The sequence below is a fragment of the Maylandia zebra genome, linkage group LG10 (assembly GCF_041146795.1).
Source record: "Maylandia zebra isolate NMK-2024a linkage group LG10, Mzebra_GT3a, whole genome shotgun sequence".
Lineage (NCBI taxonomy): Eukaryota > Metazoa > Chordata > Actinopteri > Cichliformes > Cichlidae > Maylandia > Maylandia zebra.
Window position 1 is genome coordinate 13,598,444 of NC_135176.1, and position 17,549 is coordinate 13,615,992.

At 43.4% G+C, this 17,549-nt stretch overlaps 2 protein-coding genes across 2 annotated transcripts; one reads left to right on the top strand and one right to left on the bottom strand.

Annotated features, from left to right (window-relative positions):
- Positions 1 to 1,158: 1,158 nt before the first annotated feature.
- si:ch1073-224n8.1 (uncharacterized) lies at positions 1,159 to 3,717 on the bottom strand. Its single transcript, XM_004563953.5, has 2 exons — positions 2,576 to 3,717; positions 1,159 to 2,496 (listed from the first exon to the last, which is right to left on the bottom strand). Exons 1-2 carry the CDS (start codon positions 3,282 to 3,284, stop codon positions 1,544 to 1,546), a joined length of 1,662 nt encoding a protein of 553 aa, XP_004564010.3. The 5' UTR covers positions 3,285 to 3,717; the 3' UTR covers positions 1,159 to 1,543.
- Positions 3,718 to 7,714: 3,997 nt separating this feature from the next.
- LOC101480241 (LRRN4 C-terminal-like protein) lies at positions 7,715 to 10,566 on the top strand. Its single transcript, XM_004563954.5, has 2 exons — positions 7,715 to 7,903; positions 8,645 to 10,566. Exon 2 carries the CDS (start codon positions 8,658 to 8,660, stop codon positions 9,372 to 9,374), a length of 717 nt encoding a protein of 238 aa, XP_004564011.2. The 5' UTR covers positions 7,715 to 7,903; positions 8,645 to 8,657; the 3' UTR covers positions 9,375 to 10,566.
- The last annotated feature ends 6,983 nt before the right edge of the window (positions 10,567 to 17,549 follow it).

Below are 17,549 nucleotides of genomic sequence, written 5' to 3' on the forward strand. Positions count from 1 at the left end.
TGAAAGAAATCAGATGCTTCATTCACTCACATTCAAACTCTGATGAGCTTTTTTGCCCAGGGATGCTTTGGCGTGCACACTGGAGCAGCCGGACATTAAACCATCAACTTTCTGATTAGTGGATGGCCCGCTCAACCTCCTGGTGACTGTATCTCAGAAGGCATATTACTAACAATGTTACCAAGAACATGAGCCCTAGCACCTTCATAAAAGAAATCAGGATAAAAGTTGGTCGACTGGGCCGATTGTGATCCGTGACCACTGAAACAGCTTGTGCATATAAATCTGGCTTTAAATAAAGCATGAGCATCAAAGATGAAAGGAGCAGAGGTGGGAAGATATTAATATACCATGAAAGGAGACCATCTTGGACTACCTTGGCTATAAAGCCATCATAGTTTACGCAATTTGAAAGTTGAGTGTTAAGGCCTTTATACATTAAACATGTAAAATTCACACAAATATTTTGTGCAGCCTCGCTTGTTCTTAATGCAGCCGTTCATACCAACCAGGTATGATTTTTTTCTAATTTTTCGCATGTGCATAAACAGAGCTGACCAATCAGATTACTGCGTTTTCCAACAAGTGTGCTCAAAGCGCACACCGGTGCTGAACATACAATTATATGGAAACAAGAAAATAATATTATTTTACCTCAGACACACAACTAGACGCTGCTCCGGGTCAATCTGCTCACTGAAATGATTTCTCTGCCTCCTCAGGTGTTAAATGTTCTTAAATGTACGAAAGCTGCCGTGATACAGCTTCAACTCCTGGATTAAACCAGCTTGTGAGAACTGGAGAAAATCAGAATCATTGTTTCTTCTTCTTGATGTCGATTTGACGTTACATGACAAATTCGCATCCAAAATAAATTCGGATTTTTGTGACATTTTTCCACAATGTGCTTGGTGTGTAAAGGCCTTTATCTGGTACTTCAGCTGAGGGAAATTCGCCCACATTAGACATTGGTCAGTTTCATTGATGTGATTATAAATGCCCAAACCTGATCAATTTATTATGATTTAAAAAAAACAAAATAAAAACCTACAAACTAAATATGCTGTTACCAAATCCTTTTTCTGTAACAGTAAGGATGCCTTCATTATTGTGAGTGTTTTATAAATTCATGCCCAGCTCCGAAGTTTTTTTTAAATATTCTTCCTTTTTTTTTTTTTTTTTACATTTTTTGGCTTGTGCCCACATCTGCAATAAATTTCCCAAATTATTGCCAGAAAGTTTGCAATCCAGCAACTTCCCGGAATCTGTACACTACCTGCACTGCTCCATAAACATCTGTATGAAAGAACAGCTGCTGCTGAAGAATGTACCGTGGTAATTTAAAACTAAGCTTCACATCTAAAAGTGTAACACTTTAATATCTTGGACAAACTAAGCTCCAAGGCTCTGGTTATATGTAGCCTGGTTCATCACCCTAACACTGCGGAGTGAAGGTGACCTCGTGGTCCATCAAACTACACAAACACATCAGTCTGTGCTTTTTTTAAAAACACCAACAGCGAGGCACCTCTTTAACCTCCACCTAGACACAGTCTACAACTGAGCTGTCATCCTCCTCAGCTCCCCACTCCCCAAACCTCATCTGCGGAGACGGAGCTGCTGGATGGAGGTTATTAATGTCATCCATGGCGTCTGGGTCGGCGTCTTCATTGGTGCCGATTCCCATGTGACCGCCTTCCTCGCGGTGCGTGCGGATGTGTTTCCGCAGAGCCGCAGGCTCTTTGAAAGTGCGGTTGCAGAAAGGGCAGCAGCACGGCCTCTCTCCGGTGTGGATCAGCTGGTGGTGTTTCAGGTGCTGCAGGCGACTGAGCCGCTTCCCGCAGATGGCACACACGTAGGGCTTCTCCCCCGTGTGGGTGCGCCGATGTTTACGCAGACCATCCAGGTGGCGGAAGCAATTTCCGCACTCTGAGCAAGAGTACGGCTTCTCCCCCGTGTGTATGCGCAGGTGGGTTTTAAGCGCCCCTGACTCGCGGAACCGACGGCCGCAGACTCCACACGGGTATGGCTTCTCGCCTGTGTGGATGCGGATGTGCTTCTTCAAGCTGGAGATCAGACGGAAGGTCTTTCCGCACTCCAAGCAGTGGTGAGGCCGATCTCCAGGGGGCTCGACCACTGCCGTGTCAGGAGCTGATGGTCCTGCAGAGTCATCAGCTCCGCCCGATGAAGCGCTGTCACCTCTTCCTGCTCCAGGAGTCCTAGCTAACTGTTTCTGTCCATTAAGTCCGCCCAAGGCACTACTGCATTCACGCATGGGTCTTTGGTGACGCAGTGGGTGAGGGAAAGATCGCTGGGAACCTGCCTCTCCTCCAACTTGACCGTAGCCAAGATCTCCCACGTTATGTGACGACCGTTCTCCGTCCCCCGTCGCTATGCTGTCCTTCCTGTTGGGTTGAGTGGAGCCTGAAGCTGGTCCCTGCTCCTCTTTAATCTCAAATCTGGACGCTCCACCAGGTCCCTGAGACTGCCTCTCGTCTATAGACAAAAATAAAACATGTACATCATTACCATGTTTGAACACAGTCATCAATCTTTGCAAAAGCTCCACACTCACCTGGTCGGCCAGAATCGGAGCACATATGAGATGCATTGGATGTGAAGGAGTCCAGAGCGTGGTTGGTCACAGAGCCATCTGGCTGGATTGAAAGCTGGCACATTTTGTACTCATCTCTTGGTTCAAACCCATGAAGTGACTCATCCACAGAGCCACCAAGACCCAAGTCGACACCCGCTCCATTCACGTTTCTGGGGTTCTGGTGGTCCCTGTCCAAAGTCATGGAAGCCATGGAAGACAGCGGCGGGGCAAACACTGACTGACTGATTGACTGAGGGCCCGTGTAGGACACCTGAAGCTGATCTATGAGCTTCTGAGCACTGCACAGGCACTCCTGCAGGGTCTTCAGCTCCCTCTCAGACACTTCCAGGCGCACTTTGAGCCTTTCGTTCTCCTGCTCCTTATGCAGCAACTCCTGCTGAGTCTCATTGAGCACTAGCACCACTTCCCCGAGCAGAGTGTCCACTGCTGCGGACATGGCGGTTTGGATGGTCGGGGCGAGACGCGATTTGAGCGACGTTACAGTCACACTGCCCTGCGAGCCTCCGTATCCACCCTTGTCGGCTTTGCGATCGTAACAGGACTCAATCCTGTCGGGGATGCTAACAGCGCTTTGTTTGCGGTTCCCACTGTGGAGCGAGCTGCTGCCGCTGTTTGACGGAGAGGAGGAATCCATGCTTCCAGCATAGCCCGTCCTCCTGGAAGTCATTATTATTATAATGCAGTTAGCTAGCTGGTATTCAGTCAGCTAACGTTTACACGCCGTGCTCCTGAAAACAGCTCACAAATATGAGCACCAAGAGAGGGGAAACTCTGCGGGTTTTGTTGCTTTACTGTGTGAGAGCAATGACTGTCAATGACTACATGCGCCTCATTAGCTGTTTAACTGGCGCTGCCGACAAAAACAATGTAGGTAACTCTCCGCTGGGCCTGGCTCTGGCCCGCTCTCTGCAGGAGTAACAAGGCCAGACGGCAGAGGACCACTGCTAACGCTGCGGCCCCGATGGAGAGGTGTGCTGCCGCTCTTTAGCTGTCCTAATAAAGTCTACGAGTTATTGTTCAAAACACGTCCACTCTGCACAGCGACTCACCCATCTCCTGCCTCCGTCTGCAGCGACTGTAAGCGCAGGCCCGTCGCGTGTTTGTGACGTCAGAATATGGGGGCTCGTTTTACCCAGGGTAGGGACTCGCAGGAGGTTCTGCGCACCTAGTGACTTATCTTGCTTTAATCTCACAAAACATTCGAGTTTAGACACGTCCCAGTTCGTACATTTTTTTCTTTCGTTTTCTACTTCTACCCTGAACTACAGCTACAAAAATGAATATCAGATTCATGTTTTGGGGAGTACTTTTTAAAATATGTTCTTCAGTGAAATAGAAAAAAATCCCTGTAAGTTCTTCTAATTTTTTAAACACCCAACTGGCCACAGTTTTGTCAGCACTTTTGGCAAAGTTTTATGGGCAGAACTTTGTTCTACCAGAAACTGGATTTGAAGAATTCAAGTTACAATTTAGATTCAATCCGAGGAATTCAAATTCGAATTTAACTTATTCAAATTCAGTTTCTGATGGCACAATGTTCTGCCCATACTTTTAACCGTTCTTTTTCCAGGTTGGTTAAGAATGTACAGCATCTGTAATGACTGTAAAAAAACACGTATTGGTGGCACAAGTTTCATTTTATTTTGGATTCTAAGCCACACAGCCTCAAAAGTATACATACAGAATATACACACACACACACACACTCACTAATATTTGGTTAAATATCTCTTAGCAAGTTGCACCTCAACCATTTCAGTAACCATGAAGAAGCTTCTGGGATAATTCTGGCTGTATGTTTGAAGAATCTTATTGTTAAAATAGGTAGAGTTCACTTAAATTGGTTTGGTTTCCTAGTATGGTCCAGACTATTAAGCCTAGCTTTTAATCCTGACTTTGGGAAGGCCATCCAAGAAGTTCAATGTTAGCTTCTTTATCCATTCAAAACCTCTCTTAATGTGTGTTTGGGGTCATTGTCCTGCTGATTTAAAGTGAAGTTAAATAATGTGGAGGTAGTAGTAGTCCTACACATTGTGCTCACATTTAGGCATCCAATACCTAACCTGTCATTGTGGCCAAATGTCTTTGTGCCTTCTGTCCATAAAAGTTTTCACCAGAAGGCATTTGGATTGTCCAGTTAGGTAGCTGCCTGGGACTTTCCGGAACATCTGAACATATTTCCTTTCAACTGAGGGTGACAGTTTGAGTCTTCTTGTTTGGGGCGATCGTGGCTCAAGAGTTGGGATTTCGCCTTGTATTCCGAAGGTTGCCAGTTTGAGCCCCGGCTTGGACAGTCTCGGTCGTTGTGTCCTTGGGCAAGACACTTCACCCGTTGCCTACTAGTGGTGGTCACGAGGGCCCAGTGGCGCCAGTGTCCGGCAGCCTCTGTCAGTGCGCCCCAGGGCAGCTGTGGCTACAGTGTAGCTTGCCATCACCTGTGTGTGGATGACTGGATGTGTAAAGCGCTTTGGGGTCCTTAGGGACCAGTAAAGCGCTATACAAATACAGCCCATTTACCATTTAATGAAACTTTTAGTCTGCCTGGTGGTTTCTGGAGCAACTAGAGCGAAAAGTGTTTGTTAAAGTGTAATGGACAAGTGTATCCTGATTTACAGCCTTAATCCCATGTTTCAGGGTGAAATTGGCTCCACAATTCCTGGCAGTACAGCAGCCATTTGATGAGGAGAAAAAAATAATAGATACAAGTAGCGCTCACAGTCTGAAGTACGCCCAGGTCACCGACCTCTTGGTCAGGCTGACCCTGTGGAGAAAACATCTGCAGTCTGCTCCAGGCGAAGCTTCACAGAACCACTAAAGGTCCACTAAATCTGAGGAAACTGGCCAAAAGCACCATGAACTTTATGTTTTGCAGATGTCAGTGCAATCCATCATGCACACTAATTAATGTCAAATCCACCCATTGCAGTTACGGCCCACACAGAACAAATCTGCTGTAATCAAGATTTTTTGTGTGTTCCCTCTAAAAATTTTTTTTAGAGACACAGGCTGATGAATGAGCCAGATAAGAACCTGGACGTTGCTTTACAATCGGACCGGCTCCTCTCAGACACGAACACCCTCAGGACTTCAGCATATGTTCCTTTTTATATTAATACTGGTTGTTCACAAAGATTGTGTGAACTATCGGGACAATTTCCACTTACTGTTTTCTTTTCCTGTAGGCCGTGGAAAAAACTGTAAATGGTTTACGTGACCACATGTGGAAAGAAGGCAAGCACCATTATTAACCATACCAAGATCTCCTGTGGAGATCTGTTCCAGATATAACAGGACCTTGGAGTATTTGTTTGTGCTGCTTTAGTTTCATATATAAGAATAATCAATTCCTTATAGAGTCATTTCTGATGAGGAAAGCAGACCTATCCCCAGCCGCGGGCAGTGTTTTTTAAAAGGAAAAACTGATGTGATCTGTGGCAAATAAAAAAGGGTAGACCATTTCAGGATTATGCAACAACCCATTTAACAGTTACCATCTGCTGGGATTTGTGTCACTTCGGGGAAACGTTTCTTACTCAGGGACTTTACATTTGTCATATTGCCTGTCACACCCTCTCTGCTTTCATTAAATTCTAAAGACAGTTAAATGTTTTATTGACTTATTGTGAATAAAATCCCCCTTACTTTGTTATAGAGGATATAACTTAACAGTATAATACTATCAGCTCTTTAGCTGCCATCACACTGAGTCACATGATGTGATGCCGTCACATGATTCAGTATTTGTATTACACAGAAATAAAAAGTCAGCGTCAAGACTGTGCAACCACCCTGAAGATGAATGTTGTCTGGGTGTGATGAACCCCGTCCAAGCCAGAGAGGTCAGTTTTTTGTTTAACACTGATTTGACCCACTCAAACACCGGAAGCCAGACTGCACAGTCACAGCAATGAAAATGCAAACCATGACTTAGACTATACCCATTTATTAATTACTTGAACGTAAACATTTACACACTAACGAGCTTCTGGGCCCAACAAAGTAAAACAAAAAACAAACCCCAAAACATAAAGTTAACGTACTTTATTATACAATAAGTGAACAGTTTCCTGTATTTTCATAGAAATTTGTTACAGTGTGTGAAATGAAGTATGGAGGAAAACTGACGCAGGCTTCGCAGTATTGAACTCGGATATAATAACAACACACGCTGCACAATATAAACAGAGCATTACTCAGAAGCATCCTGGATGCAGATATATATATACGTGCCCCCTTCACACCCACACGCTCTCCTATATATCCAAAAACATGTTCACACATCCACAGATAGAAGCGAGAAGCGACAAACACTTATACCGCACCTGATAATGATATAGGAAATAAAACTTTTAATTCATCCATCTGGTGTCTGCTGAATAACGGCAGGAACGATGTATTTGGGTATTTGAGCGGGATTGTGACTCATTCAGCGCATCAGTTTTCAACAGACTTTATCTGAGCTGTAGGTATCCCTCAGGTACAGGACGGTGTGCTTTGTGTTTTTCTGTGACTTTAGCTCAAAAGCAGGGCAGAGATATGAGAGAACAGTTGGGTTTAAAGCCACGTGAAGTTTTTAACAGGTAACAAAAAATAATCTCATACAACTGGCTTTTGACATCCACCACGTTTTCTACTCAATTTATTTTATGCTTTCATTTTTTTCTTCAAGGAGAAATAAGTACATACGTTACAAATGATTCCCAGCACAGGTCCGGTCTGTTTCCTTATTAGTAATTCGGTGAACAGCTGCTAAACAGTTTCCTCTATTTGACTCTGGAGCTGTTTCAATGGAAGTCACAGTCTACGTGTAGCCACTACGTGTATGCCAATGATGAAAAACATTTAGATGAATCAAAGCTAGAGCTTTCCAGTCTTCTGTAAATCCCTTCTCCCCTAAAAGGGAAACGAGCCTTCATTAACAAATGAGACATGCTCTGAATAATGTGCTTGTTGTGAAAGAATGAGACAAAAATAAAAATGTGGTCACCAAATTAACCAGTGGTGATGTAACTAATAGCAGACTATAGTATTTCTCCACTAAATGGCGTGCACAGCTGCTCACTCACAGACACATCACTAAACAATTTGGCAAAGAGGGAGGTGGAGCTGGTGCAGAAGCCAAAGCATAAGGAATAAGGGAGGACAGAAAGAAGGAGGCGATTGTTGGGCAGAAGGAAAACATATAAAGAGGGGGAGACCACACCGGAGAGAGCAACTGGAAGAGAGGCGAGGAGAAAGAAGCTCATCGGTGTTCTGATAGCGTTTTCAAACTTCTCCGAGAAACAGGTAAATGGATATCTTTTTATTACACAGTTTCAGTGAGTAGCGTTAAGCTGCAAGTTGCCAAAACAGCTTGCATAAAGTAGATTAGTATTCAATGGGGGCTCCTACTCCGTTCACCGCACTGAGATTTTTGAATGGCCCCATTGTTAGGTTGCTATGCAAGTTCACCACACAGCATATTTCAGGTACGCTCGTGTGGATTCTCAAGAAGCAGCAGCTTTCCTGTAACTAGATACAGCTGACAAGCCTGCGCTGATTCCTGGCGTGCAGGCATTTGAACCCTCTTGTGCAATAGGCCAGTGGAATGCTAAAGTGGAGTGTGGAACCTCCAAGTCTTAACAAATGAGGACTATTACTTGCAGTTTGATATACAACACTAGACATCATTTATAAGCACTTTGCAGAGCACTCAATTTCAGCTACTTAGGTGTCGGCATTTTGTCATTTTGCCTATTTGAAAGCTATGTGGGCTGGGAAAAAGTTTTGATTTTGACCGATTTATTTTCCCACTGAAAATAGCGCTTTATTCAAGTCAGTCGATTCATTCGAAACGGTCCTTTGCCTCTGCAGGTAGATCATCTCCAAAAGACACAGAATCAGGGGGAAATATGTTCTCATTCTGGCTCTTTCATACAAGAGACAAAGCAACTGACTTACTAAATGTACACACAGTTAGAAGCCCGAGGGGCTTAAAAACAGATTCTAAAATATTCTGATGGAATTCTACTTTTTTATGTTTTCCAGTACAACGGCTGCCATGAGGGACCTTACTTTCCCACTCGGGATCATATGCCTGCTTTTCATCAGAGGTTACTGCCCCCTGCCTATGAGCTCAGAAGGGATGCATCCCATGGGAATTCACGGCCCATACGCACACTCAGACAAGGATTCTCTTGTTGACGATGAGGATTACAGTCGATATGACGATACAACCACTAGATCATCCAAGACGTTGATTCCAAGTAGAGGGACCCTTAAGCAGTGTGACTATGATCCCTGTCTTGAAGGCCAGATCTCCTGTTTTGAGCTTGCAGCCTCCTCTAACTGCTTGTGTCCGGGGTTCACTTTAAATAATGTGCCCCCAGAAGCGCCCAAACTAAGCTCAGTATCCTGGAACGGGTCCGAAGTTGTACTTCAGTGGTGCACACCTTATTCATTCGTCACAGCCTATGTTGTGACTGTCGGAGGGCAGGAGAGGCAGAAGTTTGAGGAGGACCGGAGAAGCGGAGGAGTGGGCGAAGTTGGCAACATAGCAGAAGTTTGCGTGGTGGCCGTGAATGATGCCGGAGCCAGCGAAGGATCTTGTATGATGTACCATCCCAGAGATAACAGCCTGCCTTTGACAGCAGGGCTCATCGGGGGAGCCCTGGGCTTCCTGCTGCTCCTCTTGCTGGCCGTCCTGCTGTGGAGGCACAAGAGGCAAAGGAAACAGGAGGCCACCATCTCCATGCACAACACAGCTGAGACGAGGTGAACAGGAAGCACCGCAAGACTGGACACTCGTCGAGAGAAGTCTGTGCTCTGAGACTCTTCTGCATTATTGCAGTTAGCTATGAAAACACGATAACATCTGAGGTTTCCTGCACCACGAGGCTTTCTCAAAACAAGAGGAAGCAGCGATGTATTCATTTCACATGAATACATCCAACTGGTTATGCTCATCGCCTGATGCCTCCATCCTGAAAACCCCTCGGTGCGAGAAAGTCCCACATCCACAACAAATGCATAAAATTACTCGCAGAATTCATTACTTGCAAATTATATTTTTTTTTCCCAGAAATGAAACCCTGAAGACAAACATCAAGGAAAACATCCCAGCATGTGGTCCCTGCTTTCAACTTGCTTAGCTGAGCAGCACAGTGTGTAACTGCTAATAGTGGGGTAAAAATATTTGAAGCTTACATGATAAAAGTTTTAAAAGCGCCACTATGGTGCTCCACGACTTTATTACTTGACAGAAATGTATCTTTCCTAATCTTCTGTGCAAATTAGAGGTTTCTTGGAGTAGTGTTTACAAAATAGTGACGTGTATTAAAGTGTTAATAGCATAAAGCACAAGTAAAATGACAACAAGCACAAATTCTGTTTGAAAGAGTACAGCAGAAGGCATAAGAGATGGTAGCAAAGGTTCAAATGGCACTATAATTTTTATATAATATAATTAGGGTTTGTTTGCTGTTGAGCTCTGTGATGGGATGGCGATCTCTCTGGGCTGTACCGCCTCCTCTGCTCTATGAGGGCTGAGGAAGGCTCCCCCAGGAAAGGAAAAAGATGCTGTCACTTACTGTTGTAGACATCAGCCTACCTTTCTGACATGTCTCCCCAATGTGATGTTGTGTAAAGTTGGTCAGAAGGTTCCTTTGTGAGTGCGCATGCGCCATTAGCGTGCTGCCTGCTGTAACCCCTAATTTCCCTCGGGATGAATAAAGTATTCTGATTCTGATCAAAGCAAGCTGTAATGAAATCTTTTCATTGAAACTCTCTGTGAGAGCTCCTCGTGTAATGAAGTAATTAAAGCGTGAATGGATCGATTGTTGGAAACTGACTTAAACTGTATTTATTACAATTGTGTTCTTTTTTCGCCTCTGGACGTTAAATGTGTTTGATTGACCACTTTTGCTCGAGCCTGACTATTAAAATTAAGTAAAACGTCGCCTTAGTCACCACCGCTGTGTCGAAACGTGTCATTTTGTATCATCTTTTACTTGGTAGGATGGGTGTGCTTTTCCATCTGTCTTATTGACGGAAGTTATGTCAGCGCCCTGGACGAGCACCAGTGTTCGATGATGTTTTTTCCAGCTGTCACACAATCGCTTTTTCAGAGGGATATGGATTTTGCGAGGGCTGTCTCATCCCATCTGAGACTTCCCGTCACGCCGCATCGGGCTGATGAGAAGCTTGAGGCTTTTTTTTTCTCTCTGCCATGATGAGAAGAAAGTCCAAAATTTTAATCCCCCCCCTCAGTTTATCTCATGTTCAGGCCTCCATCTGCGTTTCTAGCAGCAATGTTATAATTCCCTTTTGCTCCGGCTGCTGCCATGGAGTTGTTCCACAGCCCTTGGCGTGGCGTCTTTCTTATTCCAACTTGACTGCACAACTTACACCACAGAGCGCAGCATCGAAGTCATCTAACATCTGTAATTTGGAAACACAACAGACTGCTCGTTTGAGTGGCTCAAATGGCCTCAAGATGTTTGCTTTTATGACACACATTGCTGTCACTGTCAGACTGGGAGGGAAATATCTGCATGAATGGGCCGCTTTGAGATGAAACCCAAAAAAACACGAGCTGGCAGCAGCCTGTTTAAAATAGAAAGAGACGTTCTGTGCTCAAAGCAAATGCAGAACACAAGAAACTTTGAAACCAGTAACAGACAGTTCACACTGTTTCTGCGATGGCTGCAGAACAGAAGAAGAACATGAAAAATACATTAGTATCTTATTTCAACATGCACACGGCTCGATTTATTTCAAAGTACACTACTTTTTCAAACCCTGAAAATGTTTTTGAATTTTTGATGAAATCAAAATTTAGCCCGTGAACGAGTGCCGAATCCAGTAAAGTTCTAAGAAGAAGAAAATGAAATAAGGTTGTGTACAGCCCCCCGTGGTCAAGTATAAACGCTTCTGAGTCCTTTGATGTTTAAAATGAAAAGGCTACAGATCTATAATGCCAATAAAAGACATAAAGTCACACTTTATGTCTTTTCCTCTTCAAGAGACTTCCAAGATCTTGTATGGAAGTATAAAACATCCGTATTAAAGGCGAGTAAAGTTTCAACAACTAATAAAAAATGATATTTGAATTAGATTTGCAAAATTCTAAATCTAAACAATCAGAATGAATTTACATGGTTTGAAGTCTTCACTTTGAAAATTCGAGGGTTTTTTCCAAGCAAATTCATTTTTATACTTAATTTTAATTTATTTTAATACTGAGCATCTGATCTGCTGAATCTGTGAACTATTAGAAGAAGAAAAAACCCAAAACACAATAAAATAAAGTCAAGATTTTGCTTTTATACCTGCGTTTACACCTGCAGCTGATCCAAAACAAGTCAGAGCTATTTTCTGTAAGAAGTATTCTTTAGCTGTGGTGTTACAATCAGGCATTTACATGAAATTTGTTTTTTCAATAAACGTTTATGATCTCCAGCTCTGAGGAAATGACTTAATAACTAACTACATAAAGGCTCAATTGGGACCTAGATGATGCACAGACTGTTCTGTTCTCTGCTAATCATTTGCTAATGTGAATATTTTGAGGCTCCTGATATATGACTCTCCCGCGTTTTGCAGAGCGCATTTTGAAGCTCTGTACAGCACGTCCCAGGGAGACGCAGCGCCTCTCCAAACAGATTTTGGATTTTACTTGAATAAAGTGGAAGATTATCTGGAAGAAAAACAGATGTGAGGTGCATTTTCCGTGCTGCAGAGCTGCTTCTCAATCTTCAATTTTTAGATGCAATGGTGTCTTGGTATTTTGTTTTGTTTTTTGTTGGCAACAGGAGGGAAATGTTGGAGTGAGGTTAGGAGCACTGGAATGTGCTGACAGATGCTACTCACTTTAGAAGAGTCATGCTGAATCATAGAAATCTCATTCAGTGATCCGGTGAGTCATTTTCTGGTAAAGAGGTAAGATATAAAGAAGTGAATCAGCTTCACTGACTGTGTCAACAAGAAGCTTCGTCTCTACCTGACACCTCTGTTACTGTAACCACATTAGTAACCACATCAGTAACCAGCAGACAGAACGAGTGTTTGTTTGGTCTGTGAACTGATGCTTAACACGTTTACGTCGGGGTTTATGAAGTTTGGGATTTTACCCAAAAGTCTGATGTTATGTTATGTTGCTAATGATATTGCAATGTTTAGAAGCGCAGAGTTGCGAAATAGCTCACAAATCAAGCCGTTGCTTCTCACAGTGGAGCAGACACAATGTCGTAATCCAGGACTGCCATTAGTGTCATTCAGTATCCACGACCATTTCTGCATCAGGGACAGATTTGATTTAGTCATTTGATTTGTGCTGATATGACACAAAATTTACACTCACCGGCCACTTCACTGTTTGTTAACACAAATATCTAATCAGACAAAAATGTGACAGCAGCTTAATGCGTTTAAGAATGAAGTCATGGTCAAGACATCCTGCTGAAGTTCAAACTGAGCTTCAGAATGGGGAAGAAAGGTGATTTAACTTTGAATGTCTCATGATTAACCCTCTCAAGGCAGGCGTTGCCGATTTGCAACAGTTAAAAACTAACAACCTGATTACCCCACATACATATTTTATGATTTTTCTTTACTCAGAAGTACCACTGCAGGACTTGGTTGTGCATTAGCAACAAAAAGTTTAATTTGAGCCTGAGAGGGTAATGGCCAAACAGACTGGTCTGAATATTTCTACTCCTCATCTATTGGATTTTCCCATAAAACCATCTCTGGGGTTTACAGAGAATGATCCCAAAGAGAGACAACATTCCTTGACTGGCAGTTCTTTGGGGGGAAACATGTTGTCGATGCCAGAGGTCAGAGAAGAATGGCCAGACTGCTCTGAGCTGATAGGAAGGGAACAGTGAGTCATTACAACCGAGACATGCAGGAGAGCTTCTCTGAAGACATGACACAACATTAAAGCTGATACGGTTTACAGTAAGCAGAAGACCACACCAGGTGACACGCCTGTAAAAAACAGGGGCTCATCAAGACTGGAAAAAGCTTGTCTGCTCTGATGAGTCTATATTTCTTCTGCGTCATTCAGATGGTAGTCAGAATTTGTCATAAATAACGTGGAAGCATGGATCCATCATTCATTTAACTTTTAACCGACGTTAGGCTTGGAGAAGTAAATGTATCGCCTAGAAATGGTCAGAAAGAAGAGGCCTGTCTGCTTGAATGGGCAAAGACTCAAAGTTGCATACCTGTAATTAGAAACATGCCTACCAAGTGGCATTGCATTAGGCCCAGTGCTGATTGGAAACAACATGAGATAAAACAGATTCCTCGAGGTCGAGTCACCTCCACTCAAACACTGTGAGCACACAAGTCAAAACAACACCTGCAAAACTAGAGGAGGAAGGATCCTTAAAGGTCAAATGAAAGCTGAATAATCACTTGTGCTGTTTTCTCAAGTTTCACTCTCATCTATGTCGTTTCCCGATCCATCAAGCAGCTGTTTTCATCACCGTACGGGACGCGCACCACTGCGCAAAAACTGTCAGGGTGAATATCACGTCAAATAAACCGACGACGTGAAAACGACAGATACAGGAGCTGCTGCAGTTGAGCTTAACCTTCAGTAATGTAGCAGAAAACAGGACAAAGGGGGCCGAACATGATAACTGCCAGTCGGATTTGACCTTTTATTTGGCAGCTGCTTTGGCAAAAAACAGATTCTTCTTTCAGTAATTTCTCTGCTTCTCGCATTGCGACGGCACCACAGAGAATAAGGACTGATCAATTCATGATTTGATCTTTCTGCTGATTGTGCTGCAGCACGTAGGTGAGGCTTTAAGAGGCTTTTCTGCAATGAAAATAATTGGAAGCTGTAATACTATATCCATCCCATAACATTATACAGGTTCCCATTCAAAACTGTCATTCACTTCCAGGCAGTTAACATTTGTGAAAAATTAATTTGCATTTGGCACTGGGGGAAAAAAAAAAGAAAAAAAAAGCACTACGTATGTATAAATGTTATTATTAATATCAGTAGTTGTAATCCACCAGCAGGGGCACTAATGGTTGCTTTCTCTGTCCGCTGGGGTCAGGTTTTACAGGGCATAAAATGTTCAAAGTAGGTCAGACATCCATCAGTGCCCATTATTGGAAATGGTGCCAGAACACACACTGGTTTGATTTAAATGCAGAACTGGTCCTCCTCCCCTTTTAGTCTTTTAGGCACTTTGACGAGAGTACAATGAAGAAAATGAAAAGGGAAAATGAAAGGGTGTCAATCAAAAACCTCTTCCAAATGAGCTGGTTTAGTTTAGTCGAGTGTATAAGCAGCTTTTTAAATGGGGGGGGGGGGCTTCATCAGAGGAATCAGCGGGTCTAAGTGGGTGGTTGTGACAACTGATCTCCCCCTGCAGGCGTCCCATCCTGTTTACTTCCGTGTCTGTCTGTCTTGGCTACAACTGCAACCCTGTAAATAAAAAGATTACCTTTTGTCTCCAAGTGTAAGCCTGATGTCACTGGCAGGATGATGACGGGGGGGGGGGGGGGGGGGGGGGGGTAAATGTATAGATGATGATATTTCCCTTTTTTGCAAATGGAAAAAAAAACAAAGAGCAAGAGCACGAGTGGGACTTCCTTTGCATCATCCAGACATCTCTCCAAACAGGTTCAGCCCGAGTCTCATTTGCCTTCACTGGAAACCACTAGAGGTCATTATTGCAAAGAGCACTGCAGACATTAAAGCCACCTCTGGCATGCACTCAGTGATAATGTGCTGGAAATGGAAATTAGTTGTTCTTACAGGGATGAAAATGAGTTTGCAGTGGTAATCAGCTCAGACACATTTGTGCATCACAGGGGGAGTTCGAGGAGAAGAGTTTGTGTTTGAAGAGGAAGCTTTCCATCAGTGCTGCTTTCCTACCATTTTTATTTTTTTATTTATTTTTTTCTCGTATATTCAGTGTTTGACAGGCAGGTCAGCACTCCCCACTCTCAACCCCCCAGGAAAGCTCCGCCACAGCATGTCAAAAGATGTGGAGGAGGAGGAGAAAATGCCCCCCCCCAACACATCCCCGCCCCACTCCCCTTATTTTCTTGTATGAAGAGCTAGGGTAACCATGGCAACCTGGCATTATACAGGAGGAGCTGACGAGGTTGAGTCTGAGCTCAGCTTGGCGAGGAGGGTTATCAATCACTTTGGCATCGGCACTGTCACACATGCTCCCCTGCTCTGCTCCTCCACCCTTCATGTGACCTCGCAGGCTTTTCATCATAACCATTTCTTCATAACCATGTCCGGTTTGCCAAATGAAGTATATTTAGTCAAGTAATGTACAAGGGCACAGTTTTGACATACATCACATTTCAAAAGGTATCGCTGTGCTTTTCACAGAACACCATTTAATTGGACCAAACTTCGATAAAAAGCATACAACTGTATACACTCACATCTGAAGATCAAACCGAGCATGGGAATGAGGAGAAGAGAGATTTAAGTGACTTTGAATGTGGCATGATTGTTGGTGCCAGACATGCAGGCCTGAGTATTTCAGAAAGTCCTCGTCTGCTCTGCTGGAGTTTTCCCACGCAAACATCTCCAGGGTTTACAGAGAGTCGTCCAAAAACCGTGATGAGCCTCGATTTGCTGTTGCTGAATGCTGCTACAGCCACATGGTAGGGTCAGAATTTGGTGTAAAAAACATGAAAGCATGGATGCATCCTGCTTGTATCAACAGTTTACACTGCTGGGAGTGTAATAGTGTGGAGGACCATTTAAGCACCACAGCCTACCCGAGTAGTGTTGCAGACCATGTCCGTCCCTTTATGACCACCCATCTCCTGATGGCTGCTTCCAGCAGGATAAAACCCCACGCCACAAAGCTCAAAGCACCACAAACTGCTTTCTTGAACATTTCAGCGAGCTGTCTCTACTCAAATACCTCCAGTCACCTGGTGGAAGCATTTTACTACAGAATACACTTTGACTGTAATACTTGCTAGTGTTTCTCATTTTTCATCAGGCTTATATTTTGCATTTCCCTCTTTGCTCTAGACAAATTTGCACTTTCTATTCTGTGAATTCTTGTGCAGGCACTGCTTCAACAAAGTACATATTGTCCAACCCTTGTTTTTAAATGTGCTCTATAAAAAGGTGACTTGACTCGACATTTCCCTTTACGCGTTCTTAAGATCTGAGTGCTTCTTCCTCCACTAGTGAACTTTCATCCTGTTTTAAAAAAAAAAAAAAAAAATCTTCATGCATTGGACCTTTATTATGAAAAATATGTTGCAAAAACCCCTAACCCTAACTGCAGGTCCCCAATATGACAATGCATACATGATAAATGACAATTATAGAATTCAAATATTTTACAAGCTTCAAATCTGCCGTGTCTATGTTTCAAAATGCCACAGCATGTGTTTTACAAATGTCAAAATAAATTACTAGAATGAGTCAAGCTGATTTTTTTTCCAAGGCTTGCTTTCCTAAATAATCTTATCTTGTCGCAGTTTCTGGCTACAGTCAGGATACATTGCTTTGTATTGCCGGGTATGCTTTGAATGTTTGACCAGTAATTTGTTTTAATTGAGTTTGTAAAAAGCTTCATTTGGAGCTCAGGTGCAGAAAACCTGTAGGGAAGCTAACCGGGAGCTGTATTTAACCCATGCGAGGTCAAGTAGTTTTCCCAGAGCGGTTGAACTGTTCTAGATCCACGCTCTCTTCAGCTGGTCAAAGGGAAGAGACTTTTAAAGCAGTTTACCTGAGGCAAATGTGTGATAAATGCCAAAGAGGGTTAATTACAGTTTTTTTGTAGCCAAATTTTACACTTTAAAGCTCTAAGTGTGCAAACTCCACTGTTCTCTACAAAATTCCCAGTTTCATATTCTCTACTTTCTCCTGCCCGTTGTCAGGGGGGCACTGGAGCATATCCCCAGCATGCATGGATTGAAAGCAGGGAGGCACCTCGGA